Below are 21,979 nucleotides of genomic sequence, written 5' to 3' on the forward strand. Positions count from 1 at the left end.
CAAAAATGAGTGCAAACAAATCGTAACACGCAAATCGTAATAAGTGCAAACAGGACATCAGAATTATGAAGGTTGGACTGAAAATAGATCCTGCCCTTTGGCAAAAGACAGCTGAAAGGTATGAAAGTGAAAGAGACAGTAACTTAAAGTTTTAAAATAATTGATATTTAAGAAGTCCCACAGCTCAATCTGTTGTGGTTTAAAAACAATAGTTTAACTTGCAAGCACCCATAACCTGCTTTGAAACTAAATTTGCTAAGCAAATTACAACTAGACTACGTTTGTAAAACTGAAACTTATTCAAAAACTAATTTGATCCAAAACCTAATCACTAAGGGTTTAAGAATTTTGGGGCTGGTTTAGGGAGAAGTGCATACCTATATAAGGTATGATATTTAGCATTAACTTTACAATATAAAAAATTTGAAAGACCTATACATGAGAAAGGGTTTAATCCAACAAAATGAGCGCAAAACAAAATCACAACAAAAGATCGAACAGTAAAAGTAACAATCTTGTACACAGAATAGGAAAGAAATACCATCTCATAAAAAGTTTTTTCTTTTTTTATAAGTAATAAGAATCGTATTAATCATGAAGAAAAAGCGAAAACAGCAAATACAAGGTGTTCATGATGGTGAACACAAGAAACAGCAACAAAAAACAACTTAATGGAAAATTCTAAGGGAAGTAAGATCTTATAAAAAGTATTAAATTTTACTTGAAGCAAATATACAGTACAATCACATTGACTTGTGATATGTTAAAATATCGAAGTTGTCCTTGATTTTGAGAAACTGAAAAAACCTTTACACAAACTTCGGAAGCAATTCTTGAATATTTTCATCTACTTGATTTGATGACAGCAAGTCAATAAACATGGCAGCAGTAGTTGTGTTTGCTGAAAAACCCTTGTCAACCATTATTTTGAGATATTTCATTGCCTTTGATGTCTCACTACGTTGCAATAACCCTTGAATTGCTGTGTTATACGTGCGATCATTAGGTGAACAACCTTTGCCATCCATTTTCTCAAGCAGCTCACTTGCTTCAACAATTAGTCCTTTTTTGTAAAACCCTTTGATCATTACATTATAAGTTGCAACATCAGGCTGCAATCCTTTGGTAGGGAGACTATAAAAGAGTTCTCTTGCAGTTGTAAGTTCCCCAACATTGCAGAAACCATCAATCAAGATGTTGTAAAACACAATATTGTGGTCCAACCTTTTTTCTTCCATCTCCCGAAACAATGCCATTGCCTCAGCAATTTGTCTATTCTTACAAAATCCATCTAACAAGATGGCATAGGTTTGGGGATTTGGATGTTGGCCACAAGCTCGCATTGTATTGAATAGCTCTAGTGTAGTCTGGACTCTCTCCGCTCGACATAACCCACCAATAAGAGTGGTGTAAGTCACTACATCAGGAATCAATCCCTTGTTGGACATTTCATGAAACAGACGTGTCGCCTCATCAATTTTTTTATTTTTGCAATATCCATTTATCAATATGGTATAGCTATACACACCGGGTGAACAACCCTTCTCAACCATCATATTAAATGCCTTAACTACCTCATCCATTTGGTTTTGCAAACAATAACCATCAATTAAAGAATTGTAAGTGATTGTGTTAGGATCAATGCCTCTTTGAATCATCACATCAAAAACTTCTTTTGCCTCAGTCAACATCCCTTCCTTGCAAAGTGTGTCCACCAAAATGCTAAATGTTTGTACATCTGGCATAACCTTCCTTTGCCCCATCTCATTCAACAAAGTAGTCGCCTCCCTCCATCGGCCAAAATTGCATAGACCTTGAACTAAGGAATTGTAAGTGACAACATTTGGTTGAATGCCTTTACTCGTCATTTCAGATAAAAGGTTCAAAGCCTCAGTTACCAATCTATCCTTACATAAACTTTCAATGACCGTGCTATAGAGCACCACATTTAGTTCAAAATTCCCTTTTTCAAGCTTCCTGAGCAACCTAATAGCCACACCAGTCTGGCCAATCTTACACAGACCGTTTAGTAATGTTCCACAAGTAAATGCATCAGGTTGGTACCCTTTGTTCTCCATTTCCTCTACCAAACTCACTGCTCCAGAAATATTACCTTGAAGACAGAGACCTTTAAGAAGAGTGTTTAGAGTAGTTTGGGTAGGCAGATAACCAAGTTTCAAAATTGTTGCTAAGACAGAGAAACCAAAATTGACTCGGTTCAGATGGCAGTAGCAATTAATTAAAACAGTGAGAGTATAAACATCGGGAGAGATTCCAAATGATTCCATTCATTGAATTAAAGTAATGGCTACAGAGTAATGCTTCATTCTTGCAACGGCACCCAACAATAGAGTAAAATCTTCAATGAAAGGCAAAGGGTGCATGTGAAGCATTACATCAAAGAAATTTTTTTCCCCAAATAGATACATGACCTACAAAGAATTAAAGAACCCATATTTTGCCAATCTAGAGGTAGGGATCTAGACTAAGAAATACTGACCTGAGGATGGTTAGAGTCGGAAGTTTCTTCTACTGGATATGGATTTGTTTCTGGATATGGATTTGTTTTCTTGAAGAAAGATTTTTTTGCCATGAAAATCACTGCATGATCTCAAGTCCTATGATTTCTCCTCATTCAACAGTGCAAGAAACAACAGAATCGTATTGTCGAGACGAACTACTTGCAATAACCTATCTCTATCTTCAAGCTGCTTCTGATTTGCAGATCGGAAACCTTTGTAAAATTTTGTAGCTTTTTCTATCATACCTAAAATGATAGAGATAGCTTTTTCCGATTTACCAAACAAGGCATGTGCAAGGCTATTGTTTTCCATATACTCATACACCAATAATAATTGTTCTCTTTCAATACAACATCCAAACAATCTAAACAAGATTTAGATGTTGTAAACCAGATACCATGCCTATTTCAGTTACAAATTCACGACTTCCTTGCTTTGATTTTGAAGAAAGTGGCTTAACTGCAATTGTAGTACCATCTAATAGTATACCTTGCATTGGGAATAGGGAAATTTATATTTTCAAGTATGTCTTTCATAATATATGTCTCCAAATTTCAAGGATCAGAAGGAGAATAAAAGGCAAAGATGAAACACACACACACACATTATATAATAGAAAAATAGTTGTTAGATACCTTGTAAACTGATCCAAAACCACCTTCCCTGATCTTATTTGCAGCATTGAAGTTAGTGGCAGCTTTTATTTGTCTATATGTAAAAAAACCAGCGTGTAGGTCTAATCCTTTTAACTTTGTCGAAGGATGACAAAGTTATGATGATGAGACTTGCTAACTCTATCAAAGGATGTCAGGCTGCATCTTACAGTATAAGAAGACAAATTTTTAACCAAATAGATGCATGCCTCTTTAGAAGGCACTATAGCCAAGATATTTTGTAGGAAATTTTTTTGATAAGTAACATAAAACTTTTATTAAAAAGTAACAAAGCCCAAGTATCAAAAAACCAGATTAAAAATTTTGCAGATAATTAGACATTTTGCAGATAATGTCTAATTATCTAACCATATTCCTTCCATTTGACAGCCCTTGTTTCATACTTCACGACTACTTGCATTTTGCTATCTAGGAAGCCTTGTATTCTACCATAAGGCCACTGCTTCAACATTAGCTAGAAGAGTAATAACCTTATAAATCCTTTGTTTTTTGTTGCCTCCAAAGCTTCTTTCACAGCCAGACAGATGATCACTACCTTGGTAGCTAGCTAAGATTCTTTTGTCTTACTTGATTTCTGCAAACAAAACCTCGCGCTGCTTATATTTTATTCTTTGATCTACAACCTGACACTAACAAAATACCTCTTTCCCAACCCATGAACTCTATTCCAGTTTCAAAGTATGCTACGACACTCCATTGTACATTCATAATATTGTATCGATCGATTTGATCTACCAATCTAGGATGAATGTATATCCTACCTATGTTTTATTCTAAAATGTGTATAAAGACAAATTTAGTGGGGAAAGAAAGCTCTACATATGAGGCAAGTAATAGCAACAGGAGGATTGTAGGTATACCAAATCCATCAAAGGTTAGAATATTAGGGGTAGTAGAAAGAAGATGATCTATAATATTAACTACTAAGGAAAAACAACGAGTATCAATGGTCTTTGGCTGATATTCAATTGACCTATCACGAGCACCCAAATTACCCCATGAGCATAACCAATTGGAGACAAATTATTCTGTCATTTCACAAATACATAAAACTAATTTTATTTTTACAATGTTGCATCAACTGAAATTCAGGATAATTTTCTAAAAAATAAGTTTGAATTTACAACACTAATCACTAAGGGTTTAATAATTTTGGAGCTGGTTTAGGGAGTGCACACCCATATAAGGGGTATGATATTTCACATTAACTTTACATTAGAAAAAATTTGAAACACCTATCCATGAGAAAGGGTTTAATGCAACAAAATGAGCGCACAACAAAATCGCAACAAAAGATTGGATAGTAAAAGGAACAAACAATCTTGTGCACAGAATGGGAAAGAAATACCATCTCATAAAAAGTATTAAATTTTACTGGAATCCAATATACATCACTCACATAATGACTAGTCATGGGTTAAAATATAAAAGTTGTCCTTGATCTCGAGAAACTAAATAACCTTCACTCAAACTTTGGAAGCAGCTCTTTAATATTTTCATCTACTTGATTAGACAACAGCAAGTCATTAAACATAGTTGCAGTGGTCGCATTTGCTGAAAAACCCTTGTCAACCATCATTTTGAGAAATTTCGTTGCCTTTGATGTCTCACTATGTTGCAATAACCCTCGAATTATTGTGTTATATGTGTGCTCGTTAGGTGAACAAACATTGCCATCCATTTTCTCAAACAGCTCACTCGCTTCATCAACTAGTCCATTCTTGCAAAATCCTTTGATCATTATAGTGTAAGTCCGAACATTAGGTTTCAATCCTTTTGCAAGAAGACCACTAAAGATTTCTCTTGCAATCGTAAGTTCCCCAACATTGCAGAAACCATCAATCAAGACGCTGTAAATCACAATATCACAATCCAGCCTTTTGTCTTCCATCTCCTGAAACAATGCCATTGCCTCAGCAATTCGTCTATTCTTAAAAAAGCCATCTAACAAGATGGCATAGGTTTGGGAATTTGGATGTTGGCCACAAGCTCGCATTGTATTGAATAGCTCTATTGCAGTCTGGACTCTCCCCACTCGACATAACCCACCTATAAGAATGCTGTAAGTCACTACATCGGTAATCAATCCCTTGTTGGACATTTCATGAAACAGACGTGTTGCCTCATCAATTTTTTTAATTTTGCAATATCCATTTATCAATATGGTATAGCTAAACACATCGGGTGAACAACCCTTCTCAACCATCATATTAAATGCCTTAACTGCCTCATCCATTTGGTTTTGCAAACAATAACCATCAATCAAAGAATTGTAAGTGACTTTGTTAGGCTCAATGCCTCTTTGAATCATCACATCAAACACTTCTTTTGCCTCAATCAACATCCCTTCCTTGCAATGTGTGTCCACCAACATGTTAAATGTTTGTACATCTGGTATGACCTTCCTCTGCCCCATCTCATTCAACAAGGTAGCCACCTCCCTCCACCGGCCAGAATTGCATAGTCCTTGAATTATGCAATTGTAAGTGACAACGTCTGGATGAATGCCTTTACTCGTCATTTCAGATAAAATGTTCAAAGCCTCAGTTACCAATTTGTCCTTACATAAACTGTCAATGATCGTGCTATACAGCACCACATTTTGTTCAAAATTCCCTTTTTCAAGTTTCTTGAGCAACCTAATAGCCACACCAGTCTGGCCAATCTTACACAGACCGTTTACTATTGTTCCACAAGTAATCACATTAGGCTCATACCCTTTCTTCTCCATTTCTTCTACCAAATTTACAGCTCCAATGACGTTTCCTTGAAGACAGAGCCCCTTGACAAGAGTGGTTAGAGTTATAGAGTTTGGCTGATAGCCAAGTTTCAAAATTGTTGCTAAGACAGAGAAACCAAAATCGACCCGGTTCAGATGGCAGTAGCAATTAATCAAAACATTGAGAGCATAAACATCGGGAGCAATTCCAAAGGAGCCCATATATCTAATTAGAGTAACGACTATGGAGTAATGCTTTATTCTTGCAATGGCACCCAACAATAGAGTAAAATCGACAATGGAAGGCAAAGGGTGCATGTGAAGCATTGTATCAAACAGACCTAAGGCATGATCAAGATTCTTAAAGGTTCCAGATCTGCAGTGATCTCTCACAGATTTCAACAACTGATTCCGATTCTGATATGGGCTTTTCGCATTTTCTCTAATAGTAGAACAATAATGATAAGAATTAAAAGCATGAAATGGAAATGGAAGGCTTACTACTCCAATAATCAAACGATTGCATATAAAAGGAAGAGAGGATGTTGATTTACCCATTTCACAATGACGACAGTCTGTCTCAGCTACCAACTCGGGTCGGGTTTGGTTTCAGCTTAGCTTCGAAAGGATTTTTGGGTTTGGGTTTTTCTGCTTCGATTCCGAGATCGTTATTTTAAGGGTTTGGGGGCTTGGAAGAAGAGTGGAACGAACGGCAGTGGAAAAAAGGAATAAAAGAAAATGAAGCTGGAACGAACCCAATAAAGGAGAGAAAAAAAAAAAAAATGTAAACTTGTGTACATAAAAAAAACTAATAAAATGGAGAAGGCTAGTACGAGCAACTAGAAGTCTTATTTAGGTTCATGTACGGTATATATATTGCCCCACTTCATTATTATAAAAAAAGCAAATATTTTATAATTAATTTTTTTGGTGTGTTTACTATCACGTTCACTGACCTCTTTATCTAGAACTTATAATAGTAAAACATGTTAATAAGTTGAAACTTGAAACTTGTGAATTGATATATGCTTTAAGTACTAAGTTATTAAAGAGGTAGAGTTCAAGTGATAAGTTTAATTGTAATGGTATCTTTTGTGATATTTTATATTTGTGGGTCAAACCACATTTCCTCCAATCCACTATTTATCAATAATTTTTTTTTTTTTAATCTTGAAAAGAAACTGTGAATAATTTGTATTTATGTAAAATTATAAATTTGTGCGTCAACATATTCTTTTATGGCCAGTGGTTTTACTAATTTTAATTGAAACTTTTCACCAAGATTGGCTGCATACAGATTGAAGGAAGATATGTACTTATTTTTTTGTTGAATATCATTTAAAAAATATTTATTTAATTTTCTATATTATAATTTTTTTTAATTGAAGCCATTTTTCATACTTTTTGAAGTACAAAATTACTAGTTAATATATTTTTTTTTGGGGACTAATTAATATTTTATATTTAGGTTTTGTTAACATCTACTTTTCAATTGATAATATAATTAAGGTCAACGTTCATAGATTAATAAAAAATTATTATAGGATGTCATTGTCATTTTTTTTTTAAATAATTATGGTCACCTTCCAAGTACTTCACTTGCCAACTTTGCTATTCCATACTTCTCAATGTTGGGTTACGTCAGAATTTTAGCAACCAAATAAAAGTTAATTTAGAGGGTCTTATTTTAATTAAAAATATATATATATATATATATATATAGTATTTTTATTAAATATTTTTTCAAAAAACACTCCCCTCAACTTTTTATTATATTCAAATTAAAAGAAAATTTTCTAAACACACCCACAATTTTATTGACCATGTTAAATTTCTCAATTATATCTATTGTGTTCTTAGTTTTTAGAGTTTTTTAATACTTTCAATTAAGTATAATGTTATTTTTGTGGAAGTGTATTTTTTATTCCAACCATATATTGTGACCTACCCCCTTTACACAGGCACGAGTTTAGAGGGTTTCTTTTATTGTTTAAAAATAAATATATAAATTAATTGATAAAAGGTTATCCAATGAAAGTTGGCATCACAATTTCTTTTCGAAAATGTTTGGTAGCAATAAAAAGATGAAATGTGTCCCGCCATGTGTAATGCACATGACTGACTTGATTGGTTTGGTGAAGTGAGTTATGTGTATTGCACATGATAAAGACAAATGATAACTTCTTATTAGTGATTGGAGTCCAAAATTTCAAACATTTCTTTAAAACATAAGGTTTAGATGGTCAAAGTCTATTACAACTTAATAATCACTAAGTTAAAACATTAAATTTGCAATGTAAAATGCAAAAAGCCCATAATTTTTCCCAAAATTGCACATATAGTTCCATATGTGTACGCAAAACCTAGATCCAGATTCTTTCATATGTAGATATAATTGTTGGTGTTATGAAGGTACATTTCTCCCATGATCGACATAAATTTGGTTTCAAATTTCTCCCATAATGTGCTATGAACGAAAACAATATCTCAATAGTTTTATACAAGAAATTGGGATGTAGCATCCATCATTGTAGCTAATTGCCGAGGAATATGTTTTCCCAAATCTGATATGATCAACCCCACTACAATCCAAATGAAAATTCAATATAGTGATTAGTGACCTATTCTAACCATTTAGCTAACCAAGATATAAACTTATTCTCCTTATTCTCCCACATTATAGAAATTTCTTAAAAGAGGCTAGACGAGGTAAAACTTTGAGATTTTCATTAAGTTTGAGCAGCACTTGTAAACCATATCTGTCAACTGTAACAGTGTATAATGAACAGATCTAGTAAAGATGCATCAAAATCTTTTGTTATTAATTTATTTTAAGTAAATATTTATTTATAAACATTGGGTACGACTTTACTACACTGGAGATATAATGAAGAACCTTCAAGAAAGAAAAATCTACAGCGTCTGTAATTTCGTAGAAAGGGATAGAAAAGGAGAGCAAAAGGGAGGGTAGGAGGGAAGCAGCCTACAGCAGACATCCTATCGAGGAGCCATTGAATAAAAAAAAGAACTTCAGCTATTCTCAACAGCCTCAAAAGTGCAGTTATTCCTTTGTCACCAAATTCACCATTTTAGGCAGTGTGGTATAACCATTCCAAATCCCATTATTGTTGTATCATCTTCACCTTCCTTCCCACCATCCTAATAACTCAACAACCTACTTAGTCAGCTGTTAAACCTGAAACAAGGAAACAATTGCAGCCATAATCAAATTATAACTAAACACTGCCACAACAGCTTATCAACATTTTCTCTTCACTGCCCTTGGACATAAACCACAGTCTATACCAACAATTAAGAAAAGGGAGACACTAACTCTAGCTCTGCTCCAGCAAACTTTTGGCAATGATGAAGCCAATTTGGCTATCTTACTAAAACTATCACAAAGAAATATGACTAGAATATTAGTGCGACCTCTCCAAACCAAGGATCGTACTTAAAAAAATAAATAAAAGCTTGCATGCCAAACAACCAAGAATTTCAGGCCAAGGTAAAAGGCCCATCAATCCATTGTCTTTTATTCATCTATGTTCTTTTTTCTTTCTTATTGTTAGATGTCAGATATCAGAGCAGCATTGGCTCTAGCAAGAATCAAAGTAGAAGAGAGAGCCACTACGATTAATATGTTGAGTTTGAGTCCCAGGCTTTTACAAATGCACCTTCATCTATGATTCACAGGCAGCATCAACAGAGTGTCAACCATGATGTCCTTAGGGAGATAGTCGTTACTCCCTTGGAGGATCAGTGTATATGGCTACATAATTTGTAGAGAGAGAGAGTGAAGGGAAAGTAAGAGAATTGCAATTATGAAAGAGTGATTGTACTTTGGCAGCTTAGCTTCAAATAAATTCCCAAGATAAAACAGTTATCTAATTATGACTTGAGAAATATGTGTTTGCAAACAAATAATGTTATAGAGTTGGGAGGTCAATGGACAATGTACAGTGTCATAGGGAGATTGCTATTGCTCTTATAGAGGTTTAGGAATGAATTTATGTTTGTCACAACCTAACTGCTCTATATGCCTTTAAGTTCTACCTCATTTACCAAACAAGTTTATTGAACAAATCCCTTAGTAGTATAAACCTTAGCATGTTTCTTTAGCATAAAGAAACACAATAGTATTGAAAGAAACACAATAGTCAAGCACCCGAATAACCATTCACATACAAATATCAAATACTAATTTATAATAGTGACAAAAGAATGATGTAAGCATTGGATAACAGTCAAGCTTTAGCAATACTATCTGACTAAATGCCTACTACTAAAGAAAAAGCTTCATCCATACCATTATTGATTCCGATCTTATATGCTCACCACGAACCAGTTAGTAAGATTCCACGTTTGTTCCATCAAGTAAAACAAGGCTCCCCATGAAACTGGCTATAAATGAAGGATGTTGGATATCGGGATCCTTCTTCTCTTGTAGAGTTTCAGTGTCAATTAAAGCATACTTCATTCCCTGCCTATCAAATGGATCATTTCTGTAGCCAACCATAAGTGAACCATAATCGGTCAAGCGAGCCCAACAAGCTAGCCTTTCAAATGGTACAACAAAAAGTTTATTTCAAGACTCAACCACACCATAGTCTGTCATCACCCATACGGAGTATTGGAAGCTAGATTGTCCAATGAAAGCCAGTTTCCCCCTGAATGATGCAAGACATGTTCTTTGAAGCTGCCGTCCATAGATAGAGACATCAGGCAGTGCTAGCTTTCTGAATTTCTCACTATTGACATCAAATGCCAAAATATTTGTTTCTGTAATCCAGTGCAAAGCTCCACTAACCAAAGGGATTGGAGAAAGCAAATCTTTACTGAACCATACATCTGTTGTCATATGGGTGAATATACATTTTTGAAAAAGGTTTTTTTTTTTTCTTTTTTCTTTTTAAGGGTATGACACATGGATTTTGCAAAACTTACTCCCTTTTCGGGGTTTTTGAAAACATGGGCTAATGACAGGCTCTATAAAAAAAAATGTTCTTTGTCATTTTTTTAAAGATCTTTTTAAAAAATGATTAAGGATGAATGCATGAAGACCCTTGTAGGGTTGTAAACCCTTAGGGCATAGGTGGGAAATCCTATCATGTGAATGAACCTTGGTTCATTATCTAGGGGTTTATGGTATGAAACAAGTAAATAAATTAAAGAACCTGCTAAGAACGTATGCACCTGCAAAAAGGAAACAAACACACTTTCCCCTTGACTCTTTTGAAAACAATCCTACAAAGTATTCTTAATGTAGGTTTGGATGCTAACTCAGTAGAATCCTCACGGGTTAAGCTAACTAAGTTCACTATACGCAAGGTTGGTTAAGGGTAGGACCTAGAATCCTAAAGAATGGGGACCTCGACCATCGTATTCCACCCCTCATAGAGGTTGTGGAGATAGAGTAGATCAAGGGGCAATTGTTTCAAATCACCTCAAGGCTTCACAGATAGCTACATGAGGCTACCTAATTTGATTGCCAAAACTATCTTAGGTTAGAGGCTAGCTTATCGAGCATCACCTAGGGCCCAAGTTCGACCCATATGCAAAGGGACATGTCATGCAATTTTTTGAAAAATAAAGTGGAAGCAGCCAGCTACGATCCTTTTGCCGTTTCAATCTATGAAAGCAAAACCTGACCCTCCCCATCTTTTATTCTTTGATCTTCTATCATGCAAAATACCTTGCACACATTCAGTACAGCCCTGATCTCAATCTCCCCCTCCCCCCCCACAAAAAAAAAAGGTTTCAGCAGAGAAGCCTGTTGCTTACCAAAGATTTCAATACACGCACACACACACACACACAGAGGAAATTTTTTATTTGGAATTGCATTTCACATTTTATTTCAATCTTCTAACATTTTCCCTCTTTCCCAACCCATAAACTCTATTCCAGTTTCAAACTAAGATACGACTCTCCATTGTACATTTTCATAATATTGTATCAATAGATTTGATCTGGCAATTTAGGATGAATGTATATCCTACCTATGTTTTATTCTAAAATGTGTATAAACTATAATGACAAATTTAGTGAGAAAAAAAAAGAAAAAAAAAGCTCTACATATGAGGCAAGTGATTGTAACAGGGGGATTGCAGGTATACCAAATCCATTGAAGGTTAGAATATTAGTGGTAGTAGAAAGAAGATGATCTCTATTATTAACTACTAAGGAAAATCTACTAGTATCAATGGTCCTTGGCTGATATTCAATTGACCTATAACAAGCATCCAAATTACCCCATGAGCATAACCAATTGCAAACAAATTATTCTGTCATTTCACAAATACATAAAACTAATTGCATGTTCGCAATGTTGCATCAACTGAAGTTCAAGATAATTTTCACAAAAATAAGACTAGAATAGCAACAAACAACCTAGTGCCAATACAAGAAAATAAATATCATCATGTAAAAGAATAACTTGCAATGAAAATACCTAGTCCTTAATCATTACTTAATATGTTGATATGATTACATGCAGTACAAAGTAAAACAATAAGTTTACTCCAATATAGAGATAGCTTTATCTAATGGGGGAGGGAGGGAGTCATGAAGCAACCAAAAGAGCCAAACTAATTATACTATTTGTTTCACTGTTGTCCCTGTGTTATATAGAAATAACTAAATTTACTCCCTAGTGACGGGTCCAAAGGGCCCTGCCTTGGTGAGGTACCATGTCATGAAAATAAATAAATAAAATTTACTAATGACAGCTCTGTTACTTTAAAAAAGCTATCCTACACATTCTCAAATGAATAAAGGATCAAGAATCTTTGGTAACATGCAAATCATAGTAAGCGCAAACAGGACATTAGAATTATGAAGGTTGGACTCAAAATAGATCCTGCCTTTTGGCAAAAGACAGCTGAAAGGTATGAAAGTGAAAGAGACAGTAACTTAAAGTCTTAAACTAATTGATATTTAAGAAGTCTCACAGCTCAATCTCTTGTGGTTTTAAAACAATAGTTTAACTTGCAATCACCCATAACCTGCTTTAAAACTAAATTTGCTAAGCAAATTACAACCAAACTACGTTTGTAAAACTAAAACTGATTCAAGAACTAATTTGATCCAGAACCTAATCACTAAGGGTATAAGAATTTTGGGGCTAGTTTAGGGAGAAGTGCATACCTATATAAGGTATGATATTTAGCATTAACTTTAAATTATAAAAAATTTGAAACACCTATACATAAGAAAGGGTATAATGCAACAAAATAAATGCAAAACAAAATCACAATAAAATATTAGACAGTAAAAGGAACAAACAATCTTGTGCACAGAATTGGAAAGAAATACCATCTCATAAAAAGTATTAAATTTTATTGGAAGCAAATATACATCACTCACATAATGACTAGTGATGGGTTAAAATATAAAAGTTGTCTTTGATCTTGAGAAACTAAATAACCTTCACTCAAACTTTGGAAGCAGCTCTTGAATATTTTCATCTACTTGATTAGACAACAGCAAGTCAATAAACAAGGCAGCAGTTGTTGCGTTTGCTGAAAATCCCTTGTCAACCATCATTTTGAGATATTTCACTGCCTTTGATGTCTCTCTATGTTGCAAAAACCCTTGGATTAATGTGTTATATGTGTGCTCGTTAGGTGAACAAACATTGCCATCCATTTTCTCAAACAGCTCACTCGCTTCATCAACTAGTCCATTCTTGCAAAATCCTTTGATCATTATAGTGTAAGTCCGAACATCAGGCTGCAATCCTTTGGTAGGGAGGCTATAAAAGAGTTCTCTTGCAGTTGTAAGTTCCCCAACATTACACAAACCGTCAATCAAGATGTTGTAATGAATCACATTATCATGGTCCAGCCTTTTGTCTTCCATCTCTTGAAACAATGCCATTGCTTCACCAATCTGTTTGTTCTTACAGAGGCCATCTAACAAGATGGCATAGGTTTGGGGATTTGGATGTTGTCCACTAGCTTGCATTGTATTGAATAGTTCTAGTGCAGCCTGAACTCTCTCCAATTGAAAAAATCCACCAATAAGAGTGGTGTAAGTCACTACATCGGGAATCATTCCTTTGTTGGACATTTCATAAAAGAGACGCATTGCCTCATCAATTTTTTTACTTTTGCAATATCCATTGATCAATAAGTTATAGCTAAACACATCGGGTGAACAACCCTTCTCAACCATCATATTAAATGTCTTAATTGCCTCATCCATTTGGTTTTGCAAACAATAACCATCAATCAAAGAATTGTAAGTGACTTTGTTAGGATCAATGCCTCTTTGAATCATCACATCAAAAACTTCTTTTGCCTCAGTCAACATCCCTTTCTTGCAAAGTGTGTCCACCAATATGCTGAAGGTTCGTACATTTGGCATGATCTTCCTTTGAACCATCTCGTTCAACAAGGTGGCAACCTCCCTCCATTGGCCAAAATTGCATAGTCCTTGAATTACGCAACTGTAAGTGACAACATTTGGCTGAATGCCTTTACTCATCATTTCAGATAAAAGGTTCAAAGCCTCAGTTACCAATTTGTCCTTACATAAACTGTCAATGATCGTGCTATACAGCACCACATTTTGTTCAAAATTCCCTTTTTCAAGTTTCTTGAGCAACCTAATAGCCACACCAGTCTGGCCAATCTTACACAGACCATTTACTATCGTTCCACAAGTATATGCATCAGGTTCATACCCTTTGTTCTCCATTTCTTCAACCAACCTCATAGCTCCAGAAATATTACCTTTAAGACAGAGGCCTTTAACAAGAGTGTTTAGAGTAGTTTGGGTAGGCAGATAACCAAGTTTCAAAATTGTTGCTAAGACAGAGAAACCAAAATTGACTCGGTTCAAATGGCAGTAGCAATTAATCAAAACATTGAGAGTATAAACATTGGGAGAGATTCCGAATGATTCCATTCGTTTAATTAGAGTAACGACTACGGAGTAATGCTTCATTCTTGCAATGACACCCAACAATAGAGTAAAATCGAAAATGGAAGGCAAAGGGTGCATGTGAAGCATTGTATCAAACAGGCCTAAGGCATGATCAAGATTCTTAAAGGTTCCAGATTTGCAGTGATCTCTCACAGATTTCAACAACTGATTCTGATTCTGATATGGGGTTTTCGCATTTTCTCTAACAGTAGACCAATAATGATAAGAAGAAAAAGCACGAAATGTAAATGGAAGGCTTACTACTCTAATAATCAAACGATTGCATATAAAAAGAAGAGAGGATGTTGATTTACCCATTTCACAATGACGACAGTCAGTCTCAGCTACCAGCTCGGGTGGGTCGGGTTTGGTTTCAGCTTAGCTTCGAAAGGAGAAATCATGGTGGTGGAGTGGCAGATCGGAGAGCGAAGCAGTGAGTAGGACTGGACGAGTAAGAATGAGAATGATTTGTTTTTATTTTTTTATTTTTTTGAGATAAGAGATAGATATTTTATTTATGTAAACATATGAGAGGTACCTCACCTGGGCTAAATACCTGCACCAGGGAAAGAAAGCCCATATACAAAAAGACAACCTACCCAGAGAGAGCACAGAACCACAGGCTTTACAACAAAAAATTGGAAACTCGTTCAGAGCCCTTTTTTACCTCAAAAGACAATAAAAATTGGTAAGGTTAGCCGTATTTTGTTTTACTACGCGTGCACTATCTAATTTTTTTGAAATTTTTGTTCATGTTTTGCAAAAAATGAAGAGTATAATATAATTAAAAAGCCGTCAAAAACCCAATAAAAAAAGAAAAAGAAAAAAAGAAAGAATAAGTGAACTCATGTGTATATAAAAAAAGAGCAAAACTTAAGTATAATACTTATATACTATTTTTTAGGTTTTTCTTTTAAAATTTTGTCATGTGAATTTTTTTTCATAGGATGAAAGTATATTTTTTAGTTATGTAGTTACATGGCTGAATTTTAAGAAGGAAACTTAAGGAATAGCACCTAAGGTACTGTACCTAAATTTTGTCCATATATTAAAAAAAAACTAAAATAAAAATTAAAAAGGAGAGAGTAAAACTCATCTATAACTTAAAAAATGTTTAACTCTTACACTAAGTATAATTTGAACTAATATATATATATATATATAATTGTAATCTATATATATAACTAAGTTAATTTTAATGTATCTTTTTTTTTTTTGGATACAATACCCACTAATAGGCAACTTGTTATATATATATATATATAATTGTAATCTATATATATAACTAAGTTAATTTTAATGTATCTTTTTTTTTTTTGGATACAATACCCACTAATAGGCAACTTGTTTTACCAGATTATCAAAACATCGCATTTGATGGTACTATTCTCACATTGTGCAATACCAACATCACATGTGACTATACTTTTATCACATTTGGTGATTTTCTTATTTTTTTTCTCACATTTAATTGTACCATCCTCACATTGTGCAGTACCAACATCACATGTGACTATAATTTTGTCACATTCGATAGTTCCCTTATTTTTTCTCACATTTAATGATACCATTCTCACATTGTGCAGTATTAACATCACATGTGACTGTACTTTTATCACATTCGGTGGTTCTCTTTTTTTTTTTTCCTCACATTTGATGGTACCATTCTCATATTATACAGTATCAACATTACATGTGACTATACTTTTGTCACATTCGGTGGTTCTCTTATTTTTTTCTCACATTTGATAATATCATTCTCACATTGTACAGTACCAACATCACATGCAACTGTACTTTTATCACATTCGGTGGTTTCCTTTTTTTTTTTTCCTTACATTTGATGGTACCATCCTCACATTATGTAGACTAACATCACATTTGATCGTACCTTTCTCACATTCGGTGATACTTTAATTTTTTCTCACATTTGATGGTTCTATTGTCATATTGAGCAGTACGTACATCACATGTGACCGTACTTTTGTCACATTCAATATTTTTTTTACTCACATTTGACAGTTTTGTTGTCACATTAAGTTGTACCAACATTACATATAGGTATAGCGAAGCCAAGCCAAGCCAACCCCATCGAATTATCTAATAATTGATGAATATATATATATAGCAAAAATACTCCTAAAATCTCTAAAATTTCTGAAATACTCTTAAGTATACTAAAATTACCAAAACGCATCCGAACACTTGAAAATTACCAAAATAACCCTAAAACTCTAAAAAATTATTGGGATATCCTTAAAACCTAAAAAATGACTGAAATGACCCTAAAACCTAAAAAATGACTAAAACACCCTCTAAACCTAAAAAAAATATTTGAAATACTCTTAGATACTAAAAAAATGACCTAAATGACCATGAAACCTAAGAAAGTGACTGTAATGCCCCTGAAACCTAGAAACTTATTGAAATACATTTGAAACCTAAAAAAATGACTGAAGGGCCCTTGAAATCTAAAAATGACCAAAATACCTCCTAAAACCTCTATTTGCAAGACCAAAAATGACAATAAAAATTTTATACAACCACTCTATTTGCTTGATTTGAACCCCCATTGATTTTAAAATTAATGGATTTAAAAAACCTTGATTTGAAATCTATTGATTTTTAAATTCCTTGTTTGGGTCTTTTATACAGTGAAGGATTTGAAATTCTATTATTTGGATACCAAAATTTGGATTTGGATTTGGATTTGAATTTGAATTTAAGATCAATAAAATATTTTTTCCAATTATTATTTTTCTTAAACCTTCTACATTTTAATTTTAGTAACAATTTTTAATAAATACATGAGCTAATAAAAAAGCCATTGATAATCCAATTGACAAGATGATGACTAAAAATTTGTCATCAGAGCCAACTCAAATTTTTTTTGCCAACTATTGGCAACTAAAATGTTCTATATCAACATAAAGAGAAAACCCAAATGCATGAGTTTTTTCTCAACATTTAAAATCTCAAACTAAAAAAATTGTTTCAAAGTTATTAACAGCTAAAAAGTTCTATTTCAAGAGAGACGATAAAATATCCAAAACATATATTTTTTACACAAAATTCAAAACAAAGAAGCCATTGATGGACCAATTGACAAGATAATGATTAAATATCTTCCATCATAGCCAACTAGAAAAATGTATTGCCAACTCTTGCCAACTAAAATACTTTAGAGAGAGAGAGAGAGAGAGAGTACCAAAATACATGGGGTTTTTTTTTTTTTTAATTAAAATTTTTTTTTTAACAACATTCAAAATCTCAAACTAAAAAATTGTTTGGAAGTGGATATTTTCCACTCTTTTTTCTTTGGCAAGGCTCAATTGCATAGCTTATTGACACCAAATGTTGACTTGTTGTGTAATAGGAGAATTCATCACTTTTCTTCTTCCTCAATCATAACTTCAACTATATTGTCCATATATTTTGCACCAACTCTAGGAGCTCTATTTCTCCCACACAAGATCTCAATGTCCTCCAATTGTCAATAACTTTGTTTTTATAAGCACATGCTTTCGTATTTTTCTAAGGAGAAAAAAGAAGAAGCAATGAGTTAACTTAAATAAAATAAATTGGACAATAAAACAAAAGAAGGGGGAAAAAAAAAGCAGGACATTATGTGATGATTGTATTAGTGATAAAATTATGTAGAAATGAAAGGCATTATCTATCTGCAGAATTTTCTCAAAACAGTCTTTAAACATGGACAAAACTTGTTATAGTTTGAAAACTGCAATATCGGGAAATAGTTAGCACACGGCCATATAGTTGAGTTAGCCCCGGAAAGTCATTCAATAGAACAAATATCACATATGACCCCTCTCGGCCATTTATTTTAAAATATTTTGAAATTTTAAATTTCACATTTTGCACAATTGATACATAAACTGACGTAATTTTTTTTTTTTTTTTTTGCATTGATTGGGCAAATTTTGGGTGTTATAATATTTTTGCTTTCTTGATCGGAATGCTATGTGAAACCATTTTTCCACAAATTCATATATAAATAATTCATTAGCTCTATTTGTATATGCCATAGATGGTCCAAAGAAAACATACCACCTACTTGCACTTGGATCTAAATATAGTGTTTTTTTACCTCATAATAATGATAACTTGAAATGATATACAACCCAGTTTCATGCACTACAAATAGGTCTCTTGTTGTAAAGTATCTAAAGGAAGCTGAAAAACTACAAAGAAATCCATTAAAGGAAGCAAAAGCAAAAGAAAAATCAAAATCAAAATCACAGAGAGAAAGAGTACCTTGGCTTGAAGAGTGAGTGTGAGAGTGGGAGTTAGGGTTTCCAAAAGCCACAATATATATTATGTATATGTGTGGAGCCTAGTCTTTTTCTCTTCCGTTGCACGTGATTGCGTTGGCACATGACTAGCGTCAAACAAAACTACATGGCATATATGTAACTGTTGGACTTCAGCTTTATAAACAAAACAACCCTGTTTATAATTAAAACTAACTTTTTTTTTCTTTTTTTTTTTTGAAAAACAAGTGTATGTCCTCTTCAAAGTATCTAATCAAAACTCATGTTGATTATTGGACGAATCAAAATCAAATATAATAATACTAGACTCATTATATGTGCTTTGTGTGTGCAATAATACTCTTATTTATTTATTTATTTTTTAGTGTTATAATGTTTAAAAGTGATATATAAATAACAATTTTTTTTAAAAAATAAATAAGTAAGGTAAAATGGAATAATGTTTAAACATGAGATGGAGATAGTATTCTAAGTTTTAAACTAAATGAAAAAGATAAAGAAAAAAGCCTAAAACTTAGGAATAGTAAATTACTCTTTTAATTAATTTGTGTTCTTTAATTTAAAATTATTTAACTAAAAGATAGGGGTATTTTAGAGAGTTTAAGAATTTGTGTGAGTGTATTTTAGTGTGCAAAATGTTGAAATCTAAACAGTAAATCATGTTATATCTATATTACTATTTAATGGGCTTCTCCTATTTGGGATCCTCAATTTTGATACTCAAAATACCCTCAAATTTATCTATTCGTAAAACTTAACTAATAGGGTTAACCACCGCATAACCTTGGTGCGATAGTCACTCCACAAGTATAAGTGCTTGTAGAGTGTATGAAGTAAGGGCTGAGATTCAAGTTTAGGAGGGAACTTCACACGCATATACACTTAGATTAGGCTAGAGTAGAATTTCTATCTTATAAAAAATAAAAAATAAAAACTAATAGGGTTAAACATGTAAAATTACAAATTTAAAAAACTCCTGAATTTTAGCTAAATTAAAAAAATAAAAACAGTTTCTTATTCCACCTCCACATTTTTCTCTCACATTAGTAGTCAAGCACTAATACAACTTCTTCTTTTAAAAATAAATAAATAAATAAAACTACATTTTTTTCCCCACAAACGTACATTTTTTTTTTTCTAATTGCCAAAGTGAAATGGCCGCAAGTTGTGATCATTACATTTGCCCACATTTCTCTCTCGTGTTTGTAAGTCAAGTAATAATATAACTTCTTCTTTTAAAGAAATAAAATTAATTTTTCCCCCACAAACGTACTCTTCTTTTTTCTAATTGCCAAAATGACATGGCCACAAGTTTTTATCACTAAACGGTTTAATAAATTTTAAAATTTTGACACATCTTTTTTCCTAAAAATTAGCATTCTCTCTCTCTCTCTCTCTCTCTATATATATATATATATCATAAACATTTTACATATCTTTTTAGTTTCTTTGCATAGATTTTTGGTTTGCCTCAACTTTTTGCTCACTTGATCACCATCTCAAATTTCAAAAAGGTTTGTTTCCTTTGACATTGTTGAAATTATTAATTTGTTAGATTGTGTGTTTTTGTTTTTGTAATTCTTTACAAATCTCACTTTAAAAAAAAAAAAAAAATTATTCTTCTTTATCTCTTTTCAAGTCTGTTTCCACATTAAAAAAAAAAAAAAAAAAAAAAAAAAAAAAAACAAAGTCGATTTCCACAATTCCTTTGATCCCCACAATTTTTTTTCTCACTTCATCACTATCTTTCTTTCTTTCTTTTCAAAGAGGTATGTTTCCTATTATTATTACTATTATTATATTTCATTTTGTTAGTTCATTTGGTTGAAAGTGTACATTTCTCTTTTAAATTGATAATTTTAAAGTCAAATGTTGAAGAGGAATCATTACCACCAATGTGATTGTGTTTATATTTAAGTACATGTTGATTTGGTTTGGCGTTTTCATTTCTTTCATTTTTAGGAGCTCGGTCTATACACCTTTAAATAGTATGATGGAATTTATGTGAAAATAAATGTCATAAGTAAACGTGTAAACCAAAAAAAAAAAAAAAAAACTCATCACATGCATGAAGTAGGGTGGAATTTATGTAAAAAAAATGCCATGAGTAAAACGTGTAAATCCAAAAAAAAAAAAAAAAAAAGCCCCATCGCACGCATGAAGCGCGTGTGATGAGACTAGTAGATGATAGTGAACAAACTCACAAACATGAGTCTTGATTAAAATATACATAATATTATATGTTTGTATGTATAAATGTTTAAAATATTATTATAGAAATTTAAGATTACATTTTATAAGTAAATTCGTAAGATATTAAATATTTTTTTTAGTTTATTGGTAATATAAATAATTATATATACTTTTAACAATACAAGGTGATTAATCTAATTTTTATTAATTTTTAGGAAAAAACATCCTATTTAATTAACTCAAATTATATAATCTCAACTATAATTTTTTATTAATTCTTAAGCAACAACTATTCTATTTAATTAACTCAAATTATATAATTTCAACTATAATTTAATTATTAATGATTAACTATATATGTGAAAGGGATCAAATTTAAAAATAATAGTGCTCATTATATATGATAAAAAATAATCAAATTTTTTAGTAATCGTGAACAAGCCCGAGCTTGTTCGACATGAAATTTAAATTGAAACATGTAATTTGGTTTGATAATGAGTTTGGACTTAACTCGTATTCAAAATAAAATTAAACGAAACATTTTGAACTTTGGCGTAGGACCTCCCACCAATATATGGTTCTCTTTCACCTCACCTTACCCCAATGACAAAGCTTCATCCTTCAAAATTTTAAAATGCTTTATACCAA

The 21,979-nt window shown here is 32.7% G+C and overlaps 1 protein-coding gene and 1 pseudogene across 2 annotated transcripts; both read right to left on the reverse strand.

Moving 5' to 3' along the window:
* Nucleotides 1-2: 2 nt before the first annotated feature.
* Nucleotides 3-6,709, reverse strand: LOC112026661 (pentatricopeptide repeat-containing protein At1g12300, mitochondrial-like; annotated as a pseudogene).
* A 6,527-nt stretch (nt 6,710-13,236) lies between these two features.
* LOC112026622 (putative pentatricopeptide repeat-containing protein At1g12700, mitochondrial) lies at nt 13,237-15,374 on the reverse strand. 2 transcript variants are annotated; one of them, XM_024059309.2, is made up of 2 exons: nt 15,161-15,372; nt 13,237-15,048 (listed from the first exon to the last, which is right to left on the reverse strand). In XM_024059309.2, exon 2 carries the CDS (start codon nt 14,931-14,933, stop codon nt 13,347-13,349), a length of 1,587 nt encoding a protein of 528 aa, XP_023915077.2. In that variant the 5' UTR covers nt 14,934-15,048; nt 15,161-15,372; the 3' UTR covers nt 13,237-13,346. The 2 variants fall into 2 exon arrangements, with proteins under 2 accessions (XP_023915077.2, XP_023915076.2); XM_024059308.2 differs by having other exon boundaries at nt 13,237-15,374.
* Between the last annotated feature and the right edge of the window lie 6,605 nt (nt 15,375-21,979).

This window comes from Quercus suber, unplaced genomic scaffold, assembly GCF_002906115.3.
Source record: "Quercus suber isolate HL8 unplaced genomic scaffold, Cork oak 2.0 scaffold_483, whole genome shotgun sequence".
NCBI classification, from domain to species: Eukaryota; Viridiplantae; Streptophyta; class Magnoliopsida; order Fagales; family Fagaceae; genus Quercus; species Quercus suber.